Here is a 21,992-nt window from a genome sequence, read left to right as displayed (position 1 = left end):
CCAAGCCAGTGAATTTCAAACAGAAATGTAACCACAGAGACCAGGGAGTTTTTCCAGTGCCTCGCAAAGAAGGGCACCTATTGGTAGATGGGTAAAAAAGCAGACATTGAATATCCCTTTGAGCATGGTGAAGTTATGAATTACACTTTGGGTGGTGTATCAATACTCCCAGTCACTACAAAGATACAGGTGTCCTTCCTGACACAGTTGCTGGAGAGGAAAGAAACCGCTCAGGGATTTCACCATGAGGCTATTGGTGACTTTAATACAGTTAAAGAGTTTAATGGCTCTGATAGGAGAACTGGGGATGGATCAACAACATTGTAGTTACTCCACAATACTAACCTTAATGACAGAATTAAAAGGAGGAAGCCTATACAGAATACAAATATTCCAAAACATGTATCCTGTTTGCAATAATGCACTAAATTAAAACTGCAAAGAATTTGGCAAAGAAATGCACTATGTCCTGAATACAAAGTGTTATGTTTGGGGCAAATCCAACACAACACATCAAACATTGTGGTGGTGGCGGAGGCATCATGTTATGGGTATGCTTGTCATTGGCTAGAACTAGAGTTTTTTTTTTAGGATAAAATAAACAGAATAGAGGTAAGCACAGGAAAAAATCCTAGAGGAAAACCTGGTTCAGACTGCTTTCCAACAGACACTGGGAGGCAAATTCACCGTTCAGCAGGACAATAACCTAAAACACAAGGCCAAACATACACTGGAGTTGCTTACCAAGACAACATTGAATTGTTCCTAAGTGGCCTAGTTACAATTTAGAATTAAATCGGATTGAAAATCTATTGCTGTATAGTAATGATCAAAAACCAATTTGACAGAACTTGAAGAATAAAACAAAATTGTAATGTGCAAATATTAAACAATCCAGGTGTGCAAAGCTCTTAGAGACTTACCAGAAAGTCCTAGCTGTAATCGCTGCCAAAGGTGATTGTAACATGTATTGACTTAGCAGGGTGAATATTTCGGTGTTTCATTTTCAATAAATTTGCAAACATTTCTAAAAACATGTTTTCACTTTGTCATTATGGGGTATTGTGTGTAGATGGGTGAGAAAAACAAATATTTAATCCATTTTGAATCCCGACTGTAACACATCAGAATGTGGAATAAGTCAAGGGCTATGAATACTTTCTGAAGGCACTGTTCATCTCAGACAAGACTAAGGCATTTAACATGGAGACTTGGCCAGGTAAAACCTGTGGACATGAAGATTAAAACAACCAGTCTGTTGCTGATCTTATGAGTAAATCACCTGACACTCCAGTGAACAAAGGCACACAAATCTGTCTGCCTACAGGATTTATCCTCTGGTCTGCTGAGCACACAAAGACCCTGCACTAAAACGGCCTGTATAACACTGACATTTTCACTGTGAGCATCATTTGGCAGAGCTCTTAAACTTCAGGAAGTGTTTTTTGTTTTTAACACAAGGAGTGTTGAAATCAGTGTCACTCCAATGTTCCTACCTGCTCTTTTCTCTCACTGCTACTGCAACAGCATACTTGGGATAAAAAAAATCTATCATAATGTATACTGTATAAGTGGTATGAAAGGTGCTACACAGCTGGAAAAAAATATACATTGAATGACTGTATTTTGAGACACTAGTATTGTTGATAAATTGCACACTTTTTCTGTTCTATTGTCATCAGGGATCAGCTGGTGATCTGATGGTCAGGAATATTCAGCTAAAGCATTCTGGGAAGTATGTGTGCATGGTACACACTGTGGTGGACAGTGTCTCAGCAGCAGCCCACCTGATTGTTAGAGGTACGCACGCACTTCCTCCCTGTGATGATACTTTGGTTTACTGGCATACTGTAGCACCCATAGAGATATACCATATCTAGGGTAGCACTCATCTAAAGAGGAATTAGACAACCTCAGACATGATCACCCGTTCTATTAATTCCCTTTACTTCAGCCAACTATTCTGGGTGACATTCATTCAGTGTTAAATAATGACTACAGGAGCATCTGAAAATCAATGCATAAATTTTCCTCTTCTCCTTCGTTTTTGAATCCTTTTGTATTTCCCCTCATCAACTGAAGGATCTTTATCTCTGCTGTGTGAAATATTAAATGTCTCTCTCTTTTGTGGGCAGACTGCTCTAACCTTGCCATCCTTTTTTTGGCTGACACAATAGAACTATTTGACAGTGGTTGTCCTTGTCTCCCTGTTCTGTGCCTGTGCTGCTGGTTATTTCAGGGCCTCCCGGTGCCCCAGAGGGCCTTATTGTGGGGGAAATCACTGACTCCACTGCCCAGCTCTCCTGGGAGTCTGGGCCTGACCACCACAGCCCTGTCACCACATACAGCATCCAGGCCAGGACCCCCTTCTCCATAGGCTGGCAGGCCGTCAGGACAGGTAGCTACAATGCCAGCCCATCCCTCACAGACACTGTTTACATATGTAGGATCTTAATTTGATCACCCTGTTGCAGGAGAACGTTCTTGCAATGCAGGACATGTAGAACGTGTAGTGTATCTGAGGTTTAAAAAGGCTTCTGAAGTTTGTAATTTCCCCTTTAAAATGTCTGTACTATCAGAATACTGTGGGAACAGTCAGCTTTGGGGATGAATGATGTGAACACGAGTATTTATCTTTAATCATTCGTTATCTTGGGGGCCTTCTTGGATAAGTTATATTGACATTAATTGTATCACAGGCAGTCTTTGATAACATGAATGTGTTTTGTTGGTGGATGAGAATCAATATGTATTTAAATTCTAAATTCTTTAATCCTAGTTCCTGATTCTGTGCCTGGACAGATGTTTCATGCAACGGTGATAGATTTGAACCCCTGGGTGGATTACGAATTCAGGGTGGTGGCTAGCAACAATGTGGGTGTTGGAGAGCCGAGCATGCAATCCAAGCAGATTCGAACAAAAGCGGCAGGTACATTCTCATTTCTCTTTTTCCTCTTGTGGTGAATCTATCAACCCCACGGTGGAAATGTAATTTAACGGTCTGATTAGTTTCATTTTGCATGGAGTGTTCCGTTCAGCCCCTGATGAATTTCACCATGTAGAACCCACATACACTTTTCACGCCAGTCCACTGGTTATTGTGCCTTTCTCATCGCTAATTACGTGTAATGAAGACAGAATCATCTCTGTTCCAATTTGACTGACACAGAGACAGATGTTAATAATTGACCTAATAGGAAAAGAAAGTGAGAGATAATTTATTCGTGTGTTTAGGCCACATGGCCTATCTATCCATGTGGATATTGACACTCGAAACGTTTGCTTGTCAGATTAGAACTACCCGAGCAGGAGGCATCATACCTTTTATAGCATTCCGACGCTGTTCACATCAGCACTCAGGAATTTCTGCCATGATTAATTCATGTCAGCAGCATCAACAGGAGCCGTGTGAAATACCCACGCCTGCCATAAGGCAATGACTTGAAAGTGTCTCTTCTGAGTGGGTTAGCAGAGTGCTTCCGCCTGGCCCACTGAATCACAAGGGAAGAGTATTCCTGCAGTGCGATACACTGTAGTAACAGCAGTAGCGTGCACTGGCACTCGTGCCAGTATCAACCCTAATTTAATTACATCAAAAAAGCTAAGCCTTTGCTTTGAAACCGTACAAGGATGAGGGGCACTATGATAGTGACATCAAGGCTTCCGTAGGGTTTCGGAGTAGTAGGGATTCAAATACATGCCTTTGCTCCGAGGAATACACAAACTTATATTGGACACTGTTGTTGTTTTTGTCCATCCAGTTCCTGAAGTAGCACCAAGTAATGTGAGTGGAGGAGGAGGAAGGCGGGGAGAACTGGTTATCCAATGGGAGGTAAGCTTGTTGATCATCACGGACTTATAGAATACATCTTTATTATGACAGATCAGTGTTCTTTCCTTTCCTTTTTCAAAATTATTTATTTGTTTTTCCTTGTATGTCAAGGACAATTACAAGATACAATACCTACAAATATGTACATTTCAAATCACTCTTCTGACATGAATGGGGTTTTGACAGAATTCTCTACGGCGATGCGACTTCAATTAAATGGGTTTAAATTAAAAGAAGAGCTGTCTTGCCTAGCTATTTGCCTGTTCCAAATGGCTCCCCTGGTGTGTAAATCAAAATGCAGATGCAGAGATGGTGGAAATTGTTTGTGCATAAATCTAGGACGATGTCTCAGAATGGATGTTTCTGTGGGTTTCTTAAAGGGAATGAACTTATCATGCAGAATGTGCATATACTGTGTATATCTTTGGATATAATGCATTATGTTGGGGTTGTGGTATTTCACTGTTCAGAATTTGACACTTCCAGTTGAGGTAGTAATTTGATATTCAGTTCAACCAATGGGAAGGGATAAGAATTGCTACAATTTATGCAGTCAAATTGTCTCTGTCTCATAGCCAATACCAGAGGAGCTACAGAGTGGAGAGGAATTTGGATACGTTGTGGCTTTTCGTCCTCTTGGTACAAGCACATGGAAGCAGACTGTGCTGGCTTCACCTGATGCATCAAGATACACCTTCAGGAACGACAGCGTCCCTCCCCTCTCCCAATTTGAGGTGAAAGTTGGAGTTTACAACAACAAAGGAGAAGGCCCGTCTAGCCATGTGGTTGTAGTGTATTCCGCAGAGGAAGGTTAGTTATTTTGACTATTTCTCAAGATGCTGATGAAATGGAAGCTTTGGGTTAGTTTGACTTGAATGTTTACCATTCTCGATAATGTCCTTGGTCTAAATTTGTCATGCTTAGAGCCCTCTGAACCCCCGTCCAGAGTGTGGACCCGGACGCTGTCAGCCTCTGAAATCGAGGTGTACTGGGAACCCATTACCCAGACAGCCAGCAGTTGGAAGATCATTGGATATGAGGTATGAAAAATATCCAAAGAATCATGATGCTGGTAGAGAGCAGAAAACAGCATGATAGATACAGTATTACCCTCACGATGATTGACTCAGCAATAGGTTGGCATGCATTTAAATAGAACTGCCAATGGCAAAAACGTGAAATTTCCCCTCCCCCGAAACATACCTTGGGATACAAAGGTATATTTCTCACCATCTAATCTAGAGTGAAGAGGTCTGTCCACAGCTATTCCAGTCTCCCAAGGAGCCTAATACACTGGCTGCTTCCCTGCCTGAGTAGTGTTCTATAAATCACCCCTCACAAGCGTGAACATCATATATCAATTTCCTCCACAACCAACACTGTCCCTAATGACGGAACACCCTGAGGATCCTTGCCCATTTTCCCCTTAGTATATAGCCCAGAACTGTCTGGCTGTAGAGAAGGCCCAGGTTGCTTGACCCCCATTGTGAACCTGGTTATCAGGTCCACAAACAACGGTGCTGGACGTGTCTCTAATCCTGTTTTAATGCTGTCGGGAGGTCTGGAATAACCTTCATGTCTTTGGTTCCAGGTCCTTTGTTGGGAGGAGGGGATGCAAGAGAGTGATGCTGAGATGGTGAGGGTCACAGACACTGCCGCCCTTCTCTCTGGGCTCAAGGGCAGTACTGTGTATCTGATCTCAGTCAGGGCCCAGAACAGCGCTGGAGCAGGGCCTTCTAGCCCCGCAGTCAACGTCACCACCAAGAAACCACGTGAGTATTCTCTAAGATGGAACAGTTGTCACATGCAATTTGAGCATTTTTCTCTCTACAAGTTTGCTTTCACGTATATGAAGCCTGTATATCCAGCAGAGGTTAACATGAATGGAATTGTGGTGGAATGCAGCAGTATACAGTACAACTTCAATGGCTTTAGAGCCTCTGTGAATACTCTACATCAACAGCACTGCTGAGACAAAACATCATCATCTGGGTAAAGTTTTGACTGCATGTTAACTGCAAGACTAACGAATGGAATTGGATTATGTCATACCTACAAACATGTGAATTAGCAGTGTAGTGGCCAGAAATGTTTTTATGTGTATATTATACATCACGTGCAACTAATAAGACTATGGGATTGGCCTATTTAAATGTTTATCTGACTCCATAAAGATTATTAGAGACTGGATTCCAAATACAAGTGTATTTAACTACTGTGTAAAATGAATGGATTCACATTCAAGGCATAAAGCTTACGTTACAAGACATTAACAAGCATTACAAGGCATTATTCTAAGCATGGTCAGTGAGAGAGACAGAAATCATAGCCTGAAAGGCCATGCCCCAAAAGTCCATGGTGTGGAGAGAGAAAGAAAGAAGGTGTCTCACCACAGAAGGTCAGGAACAAATAGGAGATAGAAAAATGAATATTGATCTTCCATAAGCATCTGAGTTGTTTGGATTCAAAACCTGAGTTGTTGACCAATAGTATTACTGTAAAGTTAACCTCCAATCAGATATCAGACCTACATGATGTAACCTCTGCTTCTCAGAGGTGAGACAATTGGGGTTGGCAAGACCAACACAGAGAATGCTACATTTTTAAGGCAACACAGAGCACATTCTTGCATACAGTTGATAAGAAGAGTCACTTCTGGGTTTTTTTAATAAATAAAAAATGGGTGATAAGGTGCTGTTTACCTTGACAACTCAGGGAGAGGAGGCGTGTTTATGTGCTTATCAGAGTAAGATGCAATTATTCAACTACTAACTCTATCACAAAGCAATCAGCTATCCCTCCTTCTTGTGTTATCTTCTATTCGAGACCCACTGGGCGCAGACGTCAGTTCAACATCTATTCCACGTTGGTTACGTGGAAATAGAGCTGGGCAGTATACCATATTTTACTATATACCGGTATTGATGCACAGACCGGTTTGGGTTTTTACTTTACCTTCTATAACGGGATTTGAATTTTTGTTTTGTTAAATGTGATACGCAGTGTGTAACATCCATTTTTAGAGTTTACTTCACTACTTGAGTCATTTCTCCATGGCACTTTCCTAGCCCGCACCGTCACCAGTGTTGCCAACTTAGCAACCTTGTCGCTATATTTAGCGAGTATTCAGACCCCGCTAGCGACACATTTTCAAAAAAGCGACTAGCGACAAATCTAGCAACTTTTTCTGGTGTTATTGGAGACTTTTGGAGACTCTGACGTGAAAGCACGTAACGTCCTTACTCTTCTAAATGAGCAGCGGGTGCTGCCGTGGGCCCCACCACCCAGTCCCAAAGCACTCACAGGCGGCCCAGTCCTCGCGCAGCAGTCCATCCCAGCTGCAGTCAGAACAAGCGATGTTAACCCCTCCGCGTCCAGACTGCAAATGAATCGCGTATGTGGGAAGCCGCCGCGGGATGTAAATGTAAAAAACTAAACTAAAAACAAACAACATATTTATGGTGTTTTTTACTCACTTTTTGTCTCTCCCACGACGTTATTCCTCTCTCCTACAGAGTCCATCACAATTACATGCAAATGGACAATTATGCAAATTAAGTGATGATGTCATTTAGCAACTTATAGCGACTTTTAGGACAGCCAATAGCTACTTTCCTTACTGAGGAGTTGGCAACACTGATCGTTACTCAAGGAGCGCAAATGTTGTTCCTCGACCACAAGAAACTTGCATTCAGTCTGCATGGTCAATGCAGCACATGCAACAATGTTGATGATTATGATACCGTTTTCACTTTGCTTCTTAATATAAATACACTAGCATTCTATAATTACATTGTTAGTTTGTGTTTCTTACATCTGCAAACAGCTAGTTTGTATTTTTTTAGCAAGTTTGGCCTATATCTTGTTAGCTGCTAATCGCTAGTTAGCTGTCTATCTAGCTAGCTAGCTAATAAATGTACTGAGTCAGAGCAAACGTAATTAGCTAAACAGCCTGATAATACCAGTGATGGTGTAGACTTAAATCAGCATGTTGTTTGTGCAACAGTATCTTACAAATCAAAGAGGAATACGCAAAGCATGAATATGAGAACATGCAATGAATCCAAAGATTACAGGGTCCCCTATGAGACATGTGATCAACAGTTTGGTTCCTACCCTGTTACAATAACTCCTCCCTGGCATCTACGTTCAGCATCATGTCAAACAACACTATGCAAAGTGCCTATAGAATTAGAATAATCATTCTATTTCCATGGAACCAACAGTTCACCCAAGTGTTTTGCACTAAATCGCAAGTCAAATCGCAATTGCAACATCTCAAATGAGTGCAGGAAATGCAAAAGTTTAATCGAACAGTATAAAACAAGTAGAATGGAGAAAGACCCATTGAAATCACTTAGAATGTATGTGTTGCCACCCTAGGATCCTGCACTACCCATAAAGCAAACATAGAACTATTGTTATTCCAAAACATAAAATACCGTCCATTTTTTTAAAGATACCTTGATACGATATTTTGACCATATCGCCCAGCCCTACATGGAAACAACATTGATTCAACCAGTGTGTGCCCAGTGGGTAGTTCCTTCAAACAGCAGTGATTATGGGGATGTTTAAAGTGAGAAAGTAATTTTGAAGTAATTTCAGCTATAGACGGAATTGTACGTGATTAATTTGTGTGGCTTTATGATTGCATATCTTTCAGCACCAAGTCAACCCCCAGGGAATATTGAGTGGAACTTGACAAACTCCAAGATCTTTTTGAGTTGGGAACATGTCAAGGCAATGGGAAATGAGTCTGAGGTGACAGGATACAAGGTGAGTGTTGTCAGTGTAATAGCAGGATCTTTGAAAACTAGGAAACAAATGCAGTTTGTTGGTTTACCTCAACAGCTGTCTTATCTATTAATGTCTCCCTGGTCGCAGTGGAAGTATAAACCTCAGCACTTCCAGTGTCACATATAGATTGTCCATGCAAAATTGTGTGGACGATCCATACAAATGTGAAAAGACTGTTCCTGGTGTTATGACACAAAACAAATCTGTTTCTCCATTGTTCTGGGTTTCCACTGAGTATGTTTGACTGAAGGTCTGCCAAGTTCTGATATGGAAACACACAACATGTGTCCTTGTGGATAGCTGTTGAGGCAACACTTTCCCTAATGGCGTCCCTAATGGTGGAACGCCCGGAGGATCCATTCTTTCCTGCCTTTTGATCCCTCTGAATGCTCAGTAGTAAAAAGTGTTTGAACCTGCGTAACAGGAAGCGTTTCATGTCATCTTGAGTATCTGAACTCTGAGAGCATTCAGCAGAGGATTATGACTCAGAAAAGGTCCTGGTTTCTTTTAAAGTATTCTTTTACAATGGAGCACCTTTTGCTAATTGATTGATCTGATATGGCTCAGAGATATGAAAGAGAAGGTGAGGAAGCAGCTGAGTGCCTGTGAAGCTCCACACTCAGACACTCGCCTCCATGGAGTGCCACGGGGGCCACACTAGCACCTCACACTATAATTTGCAATTCATGTCATCCTCTGGAAAGGGGCTTCTGAAAAATACAAAATACAATTTCTTAAGACTATTTGGCTGCACAAGAAAACACTTTTGTATTTTTTCCCCCCAAAATAGCTCCTCTTTTCCCCCCAAAATCAAAAACAATACAGTGGCATTATCCAAAAACGACTGTGTCACTTAAATTTGTATTATTGATATCAGATACCATGATATTCCCTCTCCCGTCTCTAGGTGCTGTACCGTCAGAACTGGCTTGGGAAGACCAGCGTTGTGGAGACCAACAGGACCAGCATGGCACTGCAGGTCCCCTCTGGTGAGGACTACCTCATTGAGATCAAAGCCCTGAGTGATGGAGGGGATGGCAGCAGCAGTGGCCCCATCAGGATACCAAAGATGTCCAGTAAGAGAGAACTGTTTTTGTCTTTCACCATTCACAGGATGAACTTTTGGCACAATCGATTCAAGGTTTCCAGAGTGCCTTCAACAAAATTCTGTCTCATAACGATGAATCCCACAGGTACTATGTGTTTGTTGAAGAGTGTTTTTGTCTTTTTCAGGTCTTAACTCAAACGGCCATTTCAGCTCAGCTCCATGCAAGATTTGTGCAGTTATGTTTTTTATACTTTCAAAGTTGACTTTATAAGACTTAAACATGTATTGCCTTTAATGAACTCTAGCTTTCAGAGTCAAGTACTCAGCAAAGGATGTGTTTTACGTGTACTTTTCACTTCTCAAGAATGTGAAATCAACAGCTAACTATTTAGAGTATTCAACGCAGCTGCATTGCCTTACTGTATGCATTTTTAAAATTAATTTGTCAACCAAGCTTTTGAGTGTTTTATGTCTAGATTTTATGCCGAAAGGATAGGCTTTTACATATGAGAAGATTGTCAATCCTTAGAACAATCTACATGAGATATTTATATGGCGGAAATATGAAAGTAATCAAATGAAAGCGCAAACATACCCCTTAATGATGTTTGTTATGTCCCTCAGTAATTACAAATCCAAATGTTTAGTTCCCCATGGCTGTGTCGAGCTTCTGTTTAGAATGACATGATGTCCTTTTCTAATGGTAGAGATACAGTACCTTGCCTATGTGTGCCTCATCCCTGTGTTTTGTTGTGACCTGTTTGTTTGTTATTGTAAATGTTCTGTAAGAATGAGTCAACTGTGGAAATGACCATGGTTCACTCCGAGGTTGTCCTTTAACTCCTTAATGAAGCACAGTGACAGTATGATCTGTCTGGTGGCCATCAACATTCCGCAGATTCCGTGAAAGAAAATTCACATATGCTATCGTCCACATTTAACAGTATCGAAGGGCGGCGCACAATTGGCCCAGCGTCGCCCGGGTCAGAGGAGGGTTTGGCCGGGGTAGGCCGTCATTGTAAATAAGAATTTGTTCTTAACTGACTTGACTAGTTAAATAAAGGTTAAATAAAAATATGACCACCACAGACATATTGGATCAATATGCAGAACTATACAGAAAAACATGTTAATGTGCATTGATACAGTACCTGGGGAAGATTTTCTCAAACATTTTTGATGAATTCAACTCTTTCTCCATGGTTCTTAATCAAGATAGTTCAAGTTGTGGCTGAGTTGTGCTTGATAGGTGTTGCATAACTGTTTTAATACTATTGTATTAACAAACAAAATGTATCTCTGTGAGATGTAATTGAAAATGAATAAAATGTTTCAAATTGAAATGTCTATTTTTAAATGTGTTTCATTTCAGGTGTGTGTGCCCTTTTGAAAGTGCCAGGGAGAATGACAAACATCATTCACAAGGAGTCAGTGTGACACCCTTCTGCACTAATGGTTACCATTCAGTTACCATGAACAGGTAGCTCACAACACTGACAGACAGCATGGTTGCTGTGTTTTCACCTGCCAAGGTTTTTTTTAAACACAATCAACATTTAACTGAATGCTTTGGTCCTTGCTCAGCATAACAGTTACAAATCCAAATCCTGCAGTGTCTGTTCGTGCATGCAATTTAGATTGTTTTAATCAGAATTGAATTACCTGATTTTGATTTGATGCACTGCAACTTGCAGTGGACACTGACCCTACTAATGAAAGTGGCAGTTGCACCCACAAAACGCTGTCCAGTGCTTTCCAGGGTGCTTTTTTCCCCCAACACGTCATGATTACATAATGGTTTAGAGGACATTAGGGTTAACTGCTATGTCAATCGAGAATATCACTGAACCTTACTTGGGTTAGACCAGAACATATTGCTTACCTTCATGCTCTTGCTAATATTGCCCTATTATCAGATGCACTGATGTCAAAACATTGAGAAGTATCAAGAGGAAATAATGTCTCCCTTCATGCTAACCCAGGGTGGTATTTGTAAGCAGCTCAATACTGCTGAACGTATGGGTATTGTGTGGATATACCTTCCCCACATGAAACAAATATCCTGCTTCCAATCTATATGGTTGCCTGGAGACAATCCATTCAAAGTCTTGTGCACAATGATGGTTAATTATCAATAACTCAAGGTTAACCTCTCATGAATACAGAAATGATTGATTCTTTTTCAGATACAGGAAAATCAACCTTCAAAATGTTCCATGTTTTCAGAGGTCAGGTCCCCTGCATGAACTCTGTTGAACAGTACACTGCTACCATATGATTGAAGGCTCTCGTAATTTTTTTCCAATTAGAACAACTTTCTCAGAAAACAAATTGACTTGCAACAAGCAATTAGAATGGTAAATTCAGAGGTAAACATTCAGTAATCGGAATAGCGGGGGACAAAGGAAATCCACGGAACCGTTTTGAATCCAGTTAAATATTTGTCTAATTGTTGTTTCCTCCTGACAAACAATGTCATGTTGAATGCATGATATTGGCATGCTGATATCTGATATTGTATTTATTTATTTAGGACATATTGCACGTCAACGTGACAAGAGACAAATTGATCGGCGCACACACAGGAATGTACTTTATAATGTGCCGGGGAACATTTTCAATATGATGTTTAGGTCAGCAAACGATACATGAAGTTATGTGTACCACATGGCAGATGACATTTTCAAGACGAGGCATGACACAGGAAGACTACACCATAGTAGAGGAAGTGCATTCCAGCCAGCCACACATTGGAATAATCGTATCAGGCTGGCTGACAGGTAAGTGTCTGGATATGGACATTAATCTCCTGAGAACTGCTCTAACTCTGTGGAATACCCAGGGATTTCATAGCAGACGCTAGGCCGCCTGAAAATAGAAGCAGGTCTGGAATGAAAGTAGAAGTGTACTTAAAATGTCCTCTGTCACGTTATGTTGCACAAAGGTACAGTATGTCTTAAATAACACAGAGAATTGATCTTGATCTCTTAACTAATTCTTTTTTCATCACTGTATACCATCAGTATTGCATGTCGATCATGAACTGTGAATTAATAGTACCGACGTCTTATCGTGGTTATTGCTTATTCATATCCTGAGAGGGACATACAATACTATACCTTCAAAAAGGTCATTGTCATAGTAACACTGTGAAGAGATATGATGCAGACCTCCAGTAGGGGTTATGTTCTTCACTGACAGAGTTTAGGTATACAGTATAAGTGTCATAGAGTGTAATACACAAGCCTTTTAACCTTTTATTTTTGTCTTATAGCCTGAATTTAAAATGGATTACATTTTGATTTTGTGTCTCTGATCTACATGCAAACAATACCACATAATGTTAAAGTTGAATATTTGCTTGTAAAACATTTTTAATTCATAAAAAAACGAAAAGCTGAAATGTCTTGAGTCAATAAGTATTCAACTCCTTTGTTATGGCAAGCCTAAATAAGTTTGGGAGTAAACATGTGCTTAACAAATCATATAACTTGCATGCATTCTCATTCTGTGTTCAATAATAGTAGTTAACCATTATTTTTTAAATGACTTCCCCATCTCTGTACCCTGCACATGAAATTAAGGTCCCTCAATCGAGTGGTGAATTGCAAGCCCAGATTCAACCACAAAAACCATGGAGTTTAAATTCACCTTTCAGCAGGACAATAACCTAAAACACAAGGCCAAATCAGTTCTATGTGAATGTTCCTGAGTGGCCGAGCTACAGTTTTGACTGAAATATTTTTGAAAATCTATGACAAGTCTTGAAAATTGTTGTCAAATCAAATTGTATTAGTCACATGTGCCGGGGTAGACCTTACAGTGAAATGTTTACTTACGAGCCCCTAACCAACAGTACAAATAAGAATAAGAAATAAAAGTAAGAAGTAAATAAGGAGCAGCAGTAAAATAACAATAGTGAGACTATATACAGGAGGCTACCAGTACAGTCAATGTGTGTGGGGGGGGGGCATCGGTTAGTCAAGGTAATTGAGTTAATATGAACATGTAGGTAGAGTTATTAAAGTAACCACGCATAGACGATAACAACAGAGAGTATCAGTGGTGTAAAAGGGGCGGGGATATGCAAATAGTATTGGTAGCCATTTGATTATATGTTCAGGAGTCTTATGGCTTGGGCGTAGAAGCTGTTTAGAAGCCTCTTGGACCTAGAGTTGGCGCTCCGGCACCGCTTGCCGTGCGATAGCAGAGAGAACAGTCTATGACTAGGGTGGCTGGAGTCTTTGACAATTAAACATTAGGGGTCGAAAGGGGGGTACAGTAATGATCAACAAACAATTTGACAGAGCTTGAAGAATGTTAAGAATAATAATGGGCAAATATTGTACAATCCAGCTGTGCACGCTCTTAAGGACTTACCCAGAAAGACTCAAAGCAGTAATCACTACCAAAGGTGATTCTAACATGTATTGTCACACTCAGGGGTGTGAATATTGATGTACATTTGATATTTCTGTATTTCATTTTCAATAAATTTGCTAAACTTTCTAAAAAAAAATAACTTTGTCATTTTGGGGTATTGTGTGTACATGGGTAAGAAAAATATATTCAATACATTTGGAATTCAGCCTGTAACACAAGATGTTGAATAAGGGGTATGAATACTTTCTGAAGGCACTGTACAGTATATTAAGAATAGGACCATTGACCAGATTCCCAGATGCCACTATAAAAAATGATGATCTGTGACAATTACTGATTATTGCACCATTTATATTGGCCTTCACGACCCAGTCATGCTTTTCTTGGATTTCAATGGAGTTCCCCCACCACCACCATCCACTGTCAATCTTAAATCATATAGCAGTCTTATTCTTGACAATACTTAAATAGCTGTTAGATGGAGATCAGTTAATTCAAGTAGGGACAGATTAGACAGCCCATCCTAAGGCCATGTAATGAATCTGATGCATTAAGAACCAGAGAACATTTGGCCCAGATTTCTCACAGATAACCACAGAAGTGGTGAAAGATCACTGCATATACACAAATGAGACTCAATGTTTCGAGGAGGAAGTCCAGGCAAATGCAATATTGAATAATGTCGGTGATAAAGATTGTTTGTCGGAGTCAAATTCTGTTGTTGGTTGTTGAAAATATTTTGGAATGGTTGAGATGTGTTGAAATCGGTGATTGGTAAAACATTAAATCTCTCTTAGAATTATGGAAGTAACCAAGTCCTGATCTCATGTCCACACAAAACGTCAGCAAATATTTGTGATTAAAAATATATATATATATATTCAAGAGAATAAGTAGTGGATTTCAAAAGATGCAGGGTACAGAAGTTCTAAGACCCAGGTTAAAGCACTCATAATCTGCAAAATAGCACAAGCTACTTGGCCTGCAAATGCACATGAATAGTCAAGGTTCAGTACTGATAAAGCTGGTCTCAGGACTGGGAGCTATGACAGAGACATAATCTTTAAGGTAAACAGGATTAGAACTCAAAGGGAAAGCATTACCTTACCAACAGTGAGATAAAATTGAGTTTAAGTGTGTCAGACACTCTCAGTATGTGGTTGTCTCACCTAGCTATCTTAAGATGATTGCACTCACTGTAAGTCGCTCTGAATAACAGTGTCTGCTAAATGACATAATGTAATGTAAATGTTAGCATGTTCAGTTCAGGACAATGTATGTTGGATTGTATGGGTGTAAGTGTGTGCAATACCAAATCAACTGATGGTTATCTGAAAGGACTGATGCTGGAGACAAGAAGCAAGTACAGGGAGTGATCATTTAATGAAAAACAGACATCAAACAGAGGAAGGACAGTGTCTGGACAGGGGGAACAAAACAACATTACGACAATAATGTTGACACGGGGAACAAAACTGAGGAACGGACAGATATAGAGGGGGCAATCAAACACGTGAAGGAGTCCAGGTGAGTACAATGAGCACAGATGTGCGTAATGACTGTGACAGGTGTGCGTAATGAAGGGCAGCCTGGCGCCCTCGAACGCGCCAGAGAGGGGGAGCGGGAGCAGGCATGACACTACCTCCCCCTCTAGGGGCACCACCCTGCGTCTCACCTGGGCGAGCCTGATGGGCCAGCCGGGGCATGGATGCTGGACAAGCCCACTGAGGCGTAGAAGCCGGACGAGCCCGGCTGGGGCTTGGGAGCCCGACGAGCCCGGCTGAGGCATGACATGGGATTGGAGCCTACCGAGCCAAACGATGTAGGGAAACCTATCAAGCCAGCTCAGGCGCGGAAGCCCGACAAGCCAGCTGAAGCACCCCCGGTTGTACCCAGACCCGATGTCACCACCAAAAACAAAAAATAAGAACTCCCTGATGCTTCAAATAGTGGAATCAGCAGTCTGTACGGACCGACGCTGGAGGAGAGAAGCAAGTACAGGCAGTGAACATTTAATGGAAAACGGACATCAAACAAAACAAGAACAGCGTCTGGACAGGGGGAACAAAACAACATCCCGACAATAATGCTGATAAGGGGAACAAAGCTGAGGAACAGACAGAAATAGAGGGGGCAGTCAACAACGTGAAGGAGTCCAGGTGAGTCCAGGTGAGTCCAGGTGAGTCCAATGAGCGCTGATGCGCGTAATGATGGTGACAGGTGTGCTTAATGAAGGGCAGCCTGGTGCCCTCGAGGGCCAAGAGAGGGGGAGCAGGAGCAGGCGTGACAGTTATCATATATTGAGGAATTTGGAGCCATTGGTTGGCAGAATGGCACACTTGCAGAAAAAGAGTTCTATATAGAACCAAAAATGGTTCTATTGATTGCTTCATATATGGAACTCTTTTGTAGAGTTCTTCTTCACTGACCCAAATAAAACCCTACGGGTTCTTCTTCACCAAACCAAATGGTTTCATATAGAACCCTTTATGGTGCCATTTATGAATTATGGCTACTACTAATAGAATAGTAAAATGATTAAGAAAAATATATATTGAATAATAAAATAATGCATGAAAGAATACCAACATAGTTTTGATATGCTATTGTCATTATAGTCACACTCAAACAACCAGTTTAGGGAATGCAAACATTGTTTGGAAATATGCACTGGTGGGCAGGGAGGCACTTTGTTTGAATGATGGCCCATGCCAATCTTGGTAACTCTGAATGCCTTCAGAGAGTTTATACATTCTTTGTGGACAGTGCTGTATGGGTGGCTGGCTGGTTCCTGAGAAGAAGAAAATAGCAGCATAAACATGAGTCAATCTTACACCTGCAAGAATTAAGGAAAAATGCTGTGCTGACATAATTATTATGATGCAGAAGACCAACTTACATGCATTTGCTGACATCAGTAGCAATGATATTTGGGTTCAGCGGCAACGTAGCTAGTCCCTTTTTATGAAAAGGGGTCTTCCATTTTAACCAAAGAACGAAAAGGTTCTATATACGTAGGTGTGCATATTATCAAGTAAATCTGTAAGGTCAACTCTAAAGGGTTGATACATTGAGATTTTGATAGTAGTTGACATTATGGCCATCAAAAAAATTCATTCAAAAATGTAAGTAAAAAAACATATAGTTGCAATAAACTGTCTAAACAATTCGAAATGTTATGTTGCCACCTTTGATTTTAAAAAACGGATACAATTGAACTCTTTAGAACCCATAGCAGCCCTCGACAGCCTTTTAAAAAATGACTGTAGAGACCGCGAACGGCCTTGTTCTTCAAACAATAATATCTGTCAATATGTCAAAATAAACCTGCAAACAACCTGTTGTGGTATTTGCAGAGCTGTCAACCAGAAACCGGAAACAGGGTATGCAGTCATTTTATTTTTTTTAAAAGACTCCGAGGCGGACACGACTTTTCACTGTGAAAGAGGCTGTATCCAGTGATAGCTGAGGTTGACGCTTCGTGAGTGCATCCCAAATTCCTGCTACACACATCTTTTCTTGCCTGACAGACTAACTAGCTAGCTAGCTATAGCAAGCAGCTTGGTCCGTTTCCACGTGAATTACATCGGTAGAAACAAGACAAAACAACCAACTAGTTAGCTAGCTGACTATATACAGCAACTATTGCCATGAGACAGAGAGCAAACACTCAAACTCCACCGCTGATGTGCTCGCCTGTACCAACCAAGTGATCATGACAGCATTTGCTAATCTGAGAGCTATTCCCCAAATTTCACAGAATCAATTATTGACAGCACCAAACATATATCTGCCCTATTACTTATTTCACACACCTCAACATCACCGCTTTTCACAATGCAGGATGCACCTGAGCTCAATTTCAAGTCTCATAGCAAAGCGTCTTTTTTTTTTTAACCTTTATTTAACCAGGCAAGTCAGTTAAGAACACATTCTTATTTTCAATGATGGCCTGGGAACAGTGGGTTAACTGCCTGTTCAGGGGTAGAACAACAGATTTGTACCTTGTCAGCTCGGGGGTTTGAACTCACAACCTTCCGGTCACTGGTCCAATGCTCTAACCACTAGGATACCCTGCAACCGTCTGAGTACTTCTGTAAATAAGGTATTTCTGTTTTTTTTTTTAAATTTTAACACATTTGCAAACATTTCTAAAAACGTTGTCATTATGGGTTATTGTGTGTAGATTGATGAGGAAAAGCATTTATTTAATCCATTTTTGAATAAGGCTGTAAAGTAACATCATGTGGAAAAAGGGAAGGGGTCTGAATACTTTCAGAATGCACTGCATAGGTATAATGGTTCCCAAATAGGCAAGAACATTATGTTTAGTCATCATTAGTTACTTCTGTCTTTAAATCAGTAATCCGATTCTGGAATTTCAATTGAAAAACACAATTTACTTGAATAATGATGATAACCAAGTGTCTCCCAATTACATTTTGAGTCATTTTATGAAACCTAGATTAAAAAAAACGTAATTAGCTTATTGCGTATCATGATGTTACCTGCCTCAAGCTTCACAATTATTTAAACGTTTTGTTCAAGACACCTTTCTTTATGTTCATTTGGCGTCACCCTATTGGACATTATGTCACACTGATGAACAATAGAGGCAGTCAAATTTTTACACTTTCCAAAATAATCGAACCATTTGTATATGCAACTTCTAAACATCAATAATGGATCCTCATTCAATTATTTAAGGGTATTCATTCCAGTTACAGGGCCTCGAAAGAGCCCTGTATTATTATTTTTTGTCACTCCCCTCCCCGAGTCGGAGTGGGTACTTTACGTGCCTGGTGCCTTCCTTGGATGTGGTAGCCATTTCTTAGGCTTCCTCCCTGGAATCGATCCCTGATTCCCTGTTACCTGTAGTCAACATGGTATGCACAGAAAGTACCATTGAAAGTTGAATAGGGCACACATTCGAATGAGACTTCAGTGCCGCTATTGGGGTCAACAAAACCATGATGCCAGAGACTACCCCGCATGGGTTTTGGGTAGGTCTGTTGCGGTGACCATATTACCGCCACACTGTAGGTCACCAGTCATGAAGGCAGTTAAATTCCACGTGACTGTTTAGTCACGGTAATTAGGCTTCTCCAAGCTCTGATGCTGCTGATGGTCATTAGTATCCTACCAAACTTGCTAACTGCCTGGTACTCAGCCCTCTAATCACTCTGACATCTAAAGTTACATTAATAATGCTAAATGAAGCATATGGGAGTACCTCTTTATTTGTTAACAGTTCAATATAGAATAGCTGCATGTGCGCACTCCCTCAAATCGTTTGGAGAAAATATCCTTTCACTTTTATTCAGCTTTGTTCAATTGTATTCTTCATACTATAAAATAATCTAAAATAATGCCATGGAATTCTAAGCAAATCTTGTCTGCTAAATGAACTAGTGTAGCCCACAGCCATATGGCATAGCCAGATCAGGACCTAACATAAGAACAACTCAGAGTACGCTATTCTGTTCTTCTGAAATTGACTGCATTTTCTTTATATCATGTTTGTTTAGACCTGTCTAACACAAAAAAATGAATTTATTGTGAAGGTGTAGGATATATTACATGGATTTATTTTACTTTTTAAAATGTAGATGTTCCAAAGGTCTGCATCAGTGGCTTGTGTGGAAGCCAGGAGATGCTAAATGTGTTTATGTTAATGAACGGTAAATTACCGTGAGACCGACAGTTATTTGCTTGACAATCACTGGCTGATGAAATTTTGTGAACGCCACAGCCCTAGTCGTGGGTCTGATAAATGCACGCATCCCTGAAGGTCAGCGCTCATTGGCATGTATTAGCTCTAGAATTTCCTCAGTTATCCAAGTAAAGTTGTTGCAATCAAAGGAACCATAACTGATTTAATGAGCCATTACCAGTTTCACTGTAACGGCCGTGTGTACTAAGACTTGCATGGCTTCATCCTTGAGACAAGAATATGTTGCTGACAGGATCACTCAGGTAGACACCCACAACATTGAGGTGTACCTGGCCACAGTGTGAGGAGGAGCCAAGGTGCCGCTCAAGAGAGGTGTTCTGTTGGAGGATACCACACAATGGAGCCAATGACAGGGTTTGAGAAACACAACACCTAGGCAACGAAGCCATGGCACACCTAGACATCATTGCCTAGGAGTGCCATGCCTCTTGCCAGAACACCAATCGGAGGACCACTGAGACAGACTGGTGGGACCGACAGAGAGGCATCAAGGGGATGAATGATCTAATGCAGGGAGTGAGAACCAGGAATGGGAGCACCACAGACAGTCTCCAATATCTGCCTGCACCATCCCTACGGCCAGGTAAAAGAACCAGTCCCTTCCCAGGCGGCAGAGACAGAACCAGAGGTCAGTGGAAATCTCAGATTGTATGGTCTTTTTTGGCCTTATGGTTAACAGTACGTATACCATTTGATTTCACCACAGCATGTTGCTTTTTATACTTCAACTGTCAAAAAAATATTATTTTCAATTAAACCAACCAATTTTCAATCAAACCAAAGGACTAAGAAAATCACCCCTTTTATGGCAATTGCAGAAAAGTGCAGTATTTATGATGAATATTTCTGACTAAGTTTACAATCTGTTCAGAGCATGGGCTTCAGCAATGTCTTCAGTACTTCCTCATTGCAAGAGAACCCTCCCCACACAATGGTGCCCAAATGCTGGCTCATTGTTTAATCACAGAATTGTGTCACACCAACTGGACATTGCTTTTGGGGACAACATTTAATCAATCAGAACCATTTTTAAATATGATAAATGGACTTGGGGACTACTGTTTCTTGAAATACACATCTGTGTCGTAAGTACCGTTGTAGGTGAAGGGAATATTTGTTTCATCCATTAATTCACTTAGTTCAAAGTTCCGCAACCTTACCTGGGACAGTCCACACCATTGGACAATTACCACGTCTGGTTCAAAATAGTAAGAAAGAAAATAAGACATTGCATGAATACAGTCATGATCCAAGTTAAAAAATCAAAGCTTTTAGTAATATGTTTAAAATTTTAACAAAGTTAAGTTATATTTGTGAAAAAGGGGGGCATCGCGTCAACTATCCAGTTCCATGCCTGCATTCATCTGATACTGCTCTATCCGTGCGTTAGCAAATAAAAGTCTGCCATTAAGTATTATGTTAGTGACTTACTTTGTAAGGCTCAGAGAAAACCTTGTATCATAATCACATATAAAGCAACCCTATAAAAGCATAGTTGTTGAAACGGATATCTTTCCATTCTATTTTAAGATTGTGTTTAATCATCTTTGCATCCCTCACAGACACAAAAGATGAGGTCAGGTGTATTCATGCAACATGACTCCAAACAGCAGATGAGAACGTTACTCCACATTCTATGGCTGTGCTTTTCATATCAGTAAGATGCCGTATAAAACAATACCATGTAATGAGCTTTGGATCAAGAGATGTTTTAGATACAGTAGAGAGTAGTCCACAGTACATTTGCATAGAGCTGCATGGATTTTGTTTGTCGTTATTGTTTTTGCAAGAACTGCATCGATTTATTGCTATTACTAATAGGCTGCATAACAGAGTAACATGAGGGGGCTCTGAGTGGAGGTAATGTCAGTATTTTTGAACAAGTAATGTGTAGAAACATCAGTGTGTTATTATGACAAGCCTCAAAGAGGTACACTGAATGTCACCAAATGTAAACCCAGTGGACATGTACGGTACAGCACTATGGCGTTGATTTTAGCAAGAGATATTGCGTGACGGTTTACTTGGAATGCGTCCCTGGATGTAGCGTTTGTGTGCCGTATAAGATATGACCAGAAAGGAATTACTTCTTTTTTTATCCCTCTTCAGCAGTCCTTAAGCTTGTTTTATTTTTTCTTCATTGTGGCTACATAAGAAAATGAAAATATCTGGAAAATACTAGGATTTGGGTTTTG

General features: G+C 40.5%; 1 protein-coding gene across 1 annotated transcript in view; it reads left to right on the top strand.

The window, feature by feature from the left end:
• The window catches only part of LOC112254341 (contactin-4-like), an 85,708-nt gene extending 74,697 nt beyond the window's left edge, over window positions 1-11,011 (top strand). The window contains exons 14-23 of the mRNA XM_024426802.1: window positions 1,683-1,800; window positions 2,240-2,398; window positions 2,780-2,929; window positions 3,762-3,832; window positions 4,408-4,642; window positions 4,757-4,872; window positions 5,424-5,604; window positions 8,499-8,611; window positions 9,540-9,708; window positions 9,866-11,011. Coding sequence (XP_024282570.1) covers window positions 1,683-1,800; window positions 2,240-2,398; window positions 2,780-2,929; window positions 3,762-3,832; window positions 4,408-4,642; window positions 4,757-4,872; window positions 5,424-5,604; window positions 8,499-8,611; window positions 9,540-9,708; window positions 9,866-9,951 — 1,398 coding nt within the window. The 3' untranslated portion in view covers window positions 9,952-11,011. The remainder of the gene's footprint in view (window positions 1-1,682; window positions 1,801-2,239; window positions 2,399-2,779; window positions 2,930-3,761; window positions 3,833-4,407; window positions 4,643-4,756; window positions 4,873-5,423; window positions 5,605-8,498; window positions 8,612-9,539; window positions 9,709-9,865) is intronic.
• The last annotated feature ends 10,981 nt before the right edge of the window (window positions 11,012-21,992 follow it).

Source organism: Oncorhynchus tshawytscha, linkage group LG07 (assembly GCF_018296145.1).
Source record: "Oncorhynchus tshawytscha isolate Ot180627B linkage group LG07, Otsh_v2.0, whole genome shotgun sequence".
Lineage (NCBI taxonomy): Eukaryota > Metazoa > Chordata > Actinopteri > Salmoniformes > Salmonidae > Oncorhynchus > Oncorhynchus tshawytscha.
This window is presented reverse-complemented; position numbering and strand designations above follow the sequence as displayed.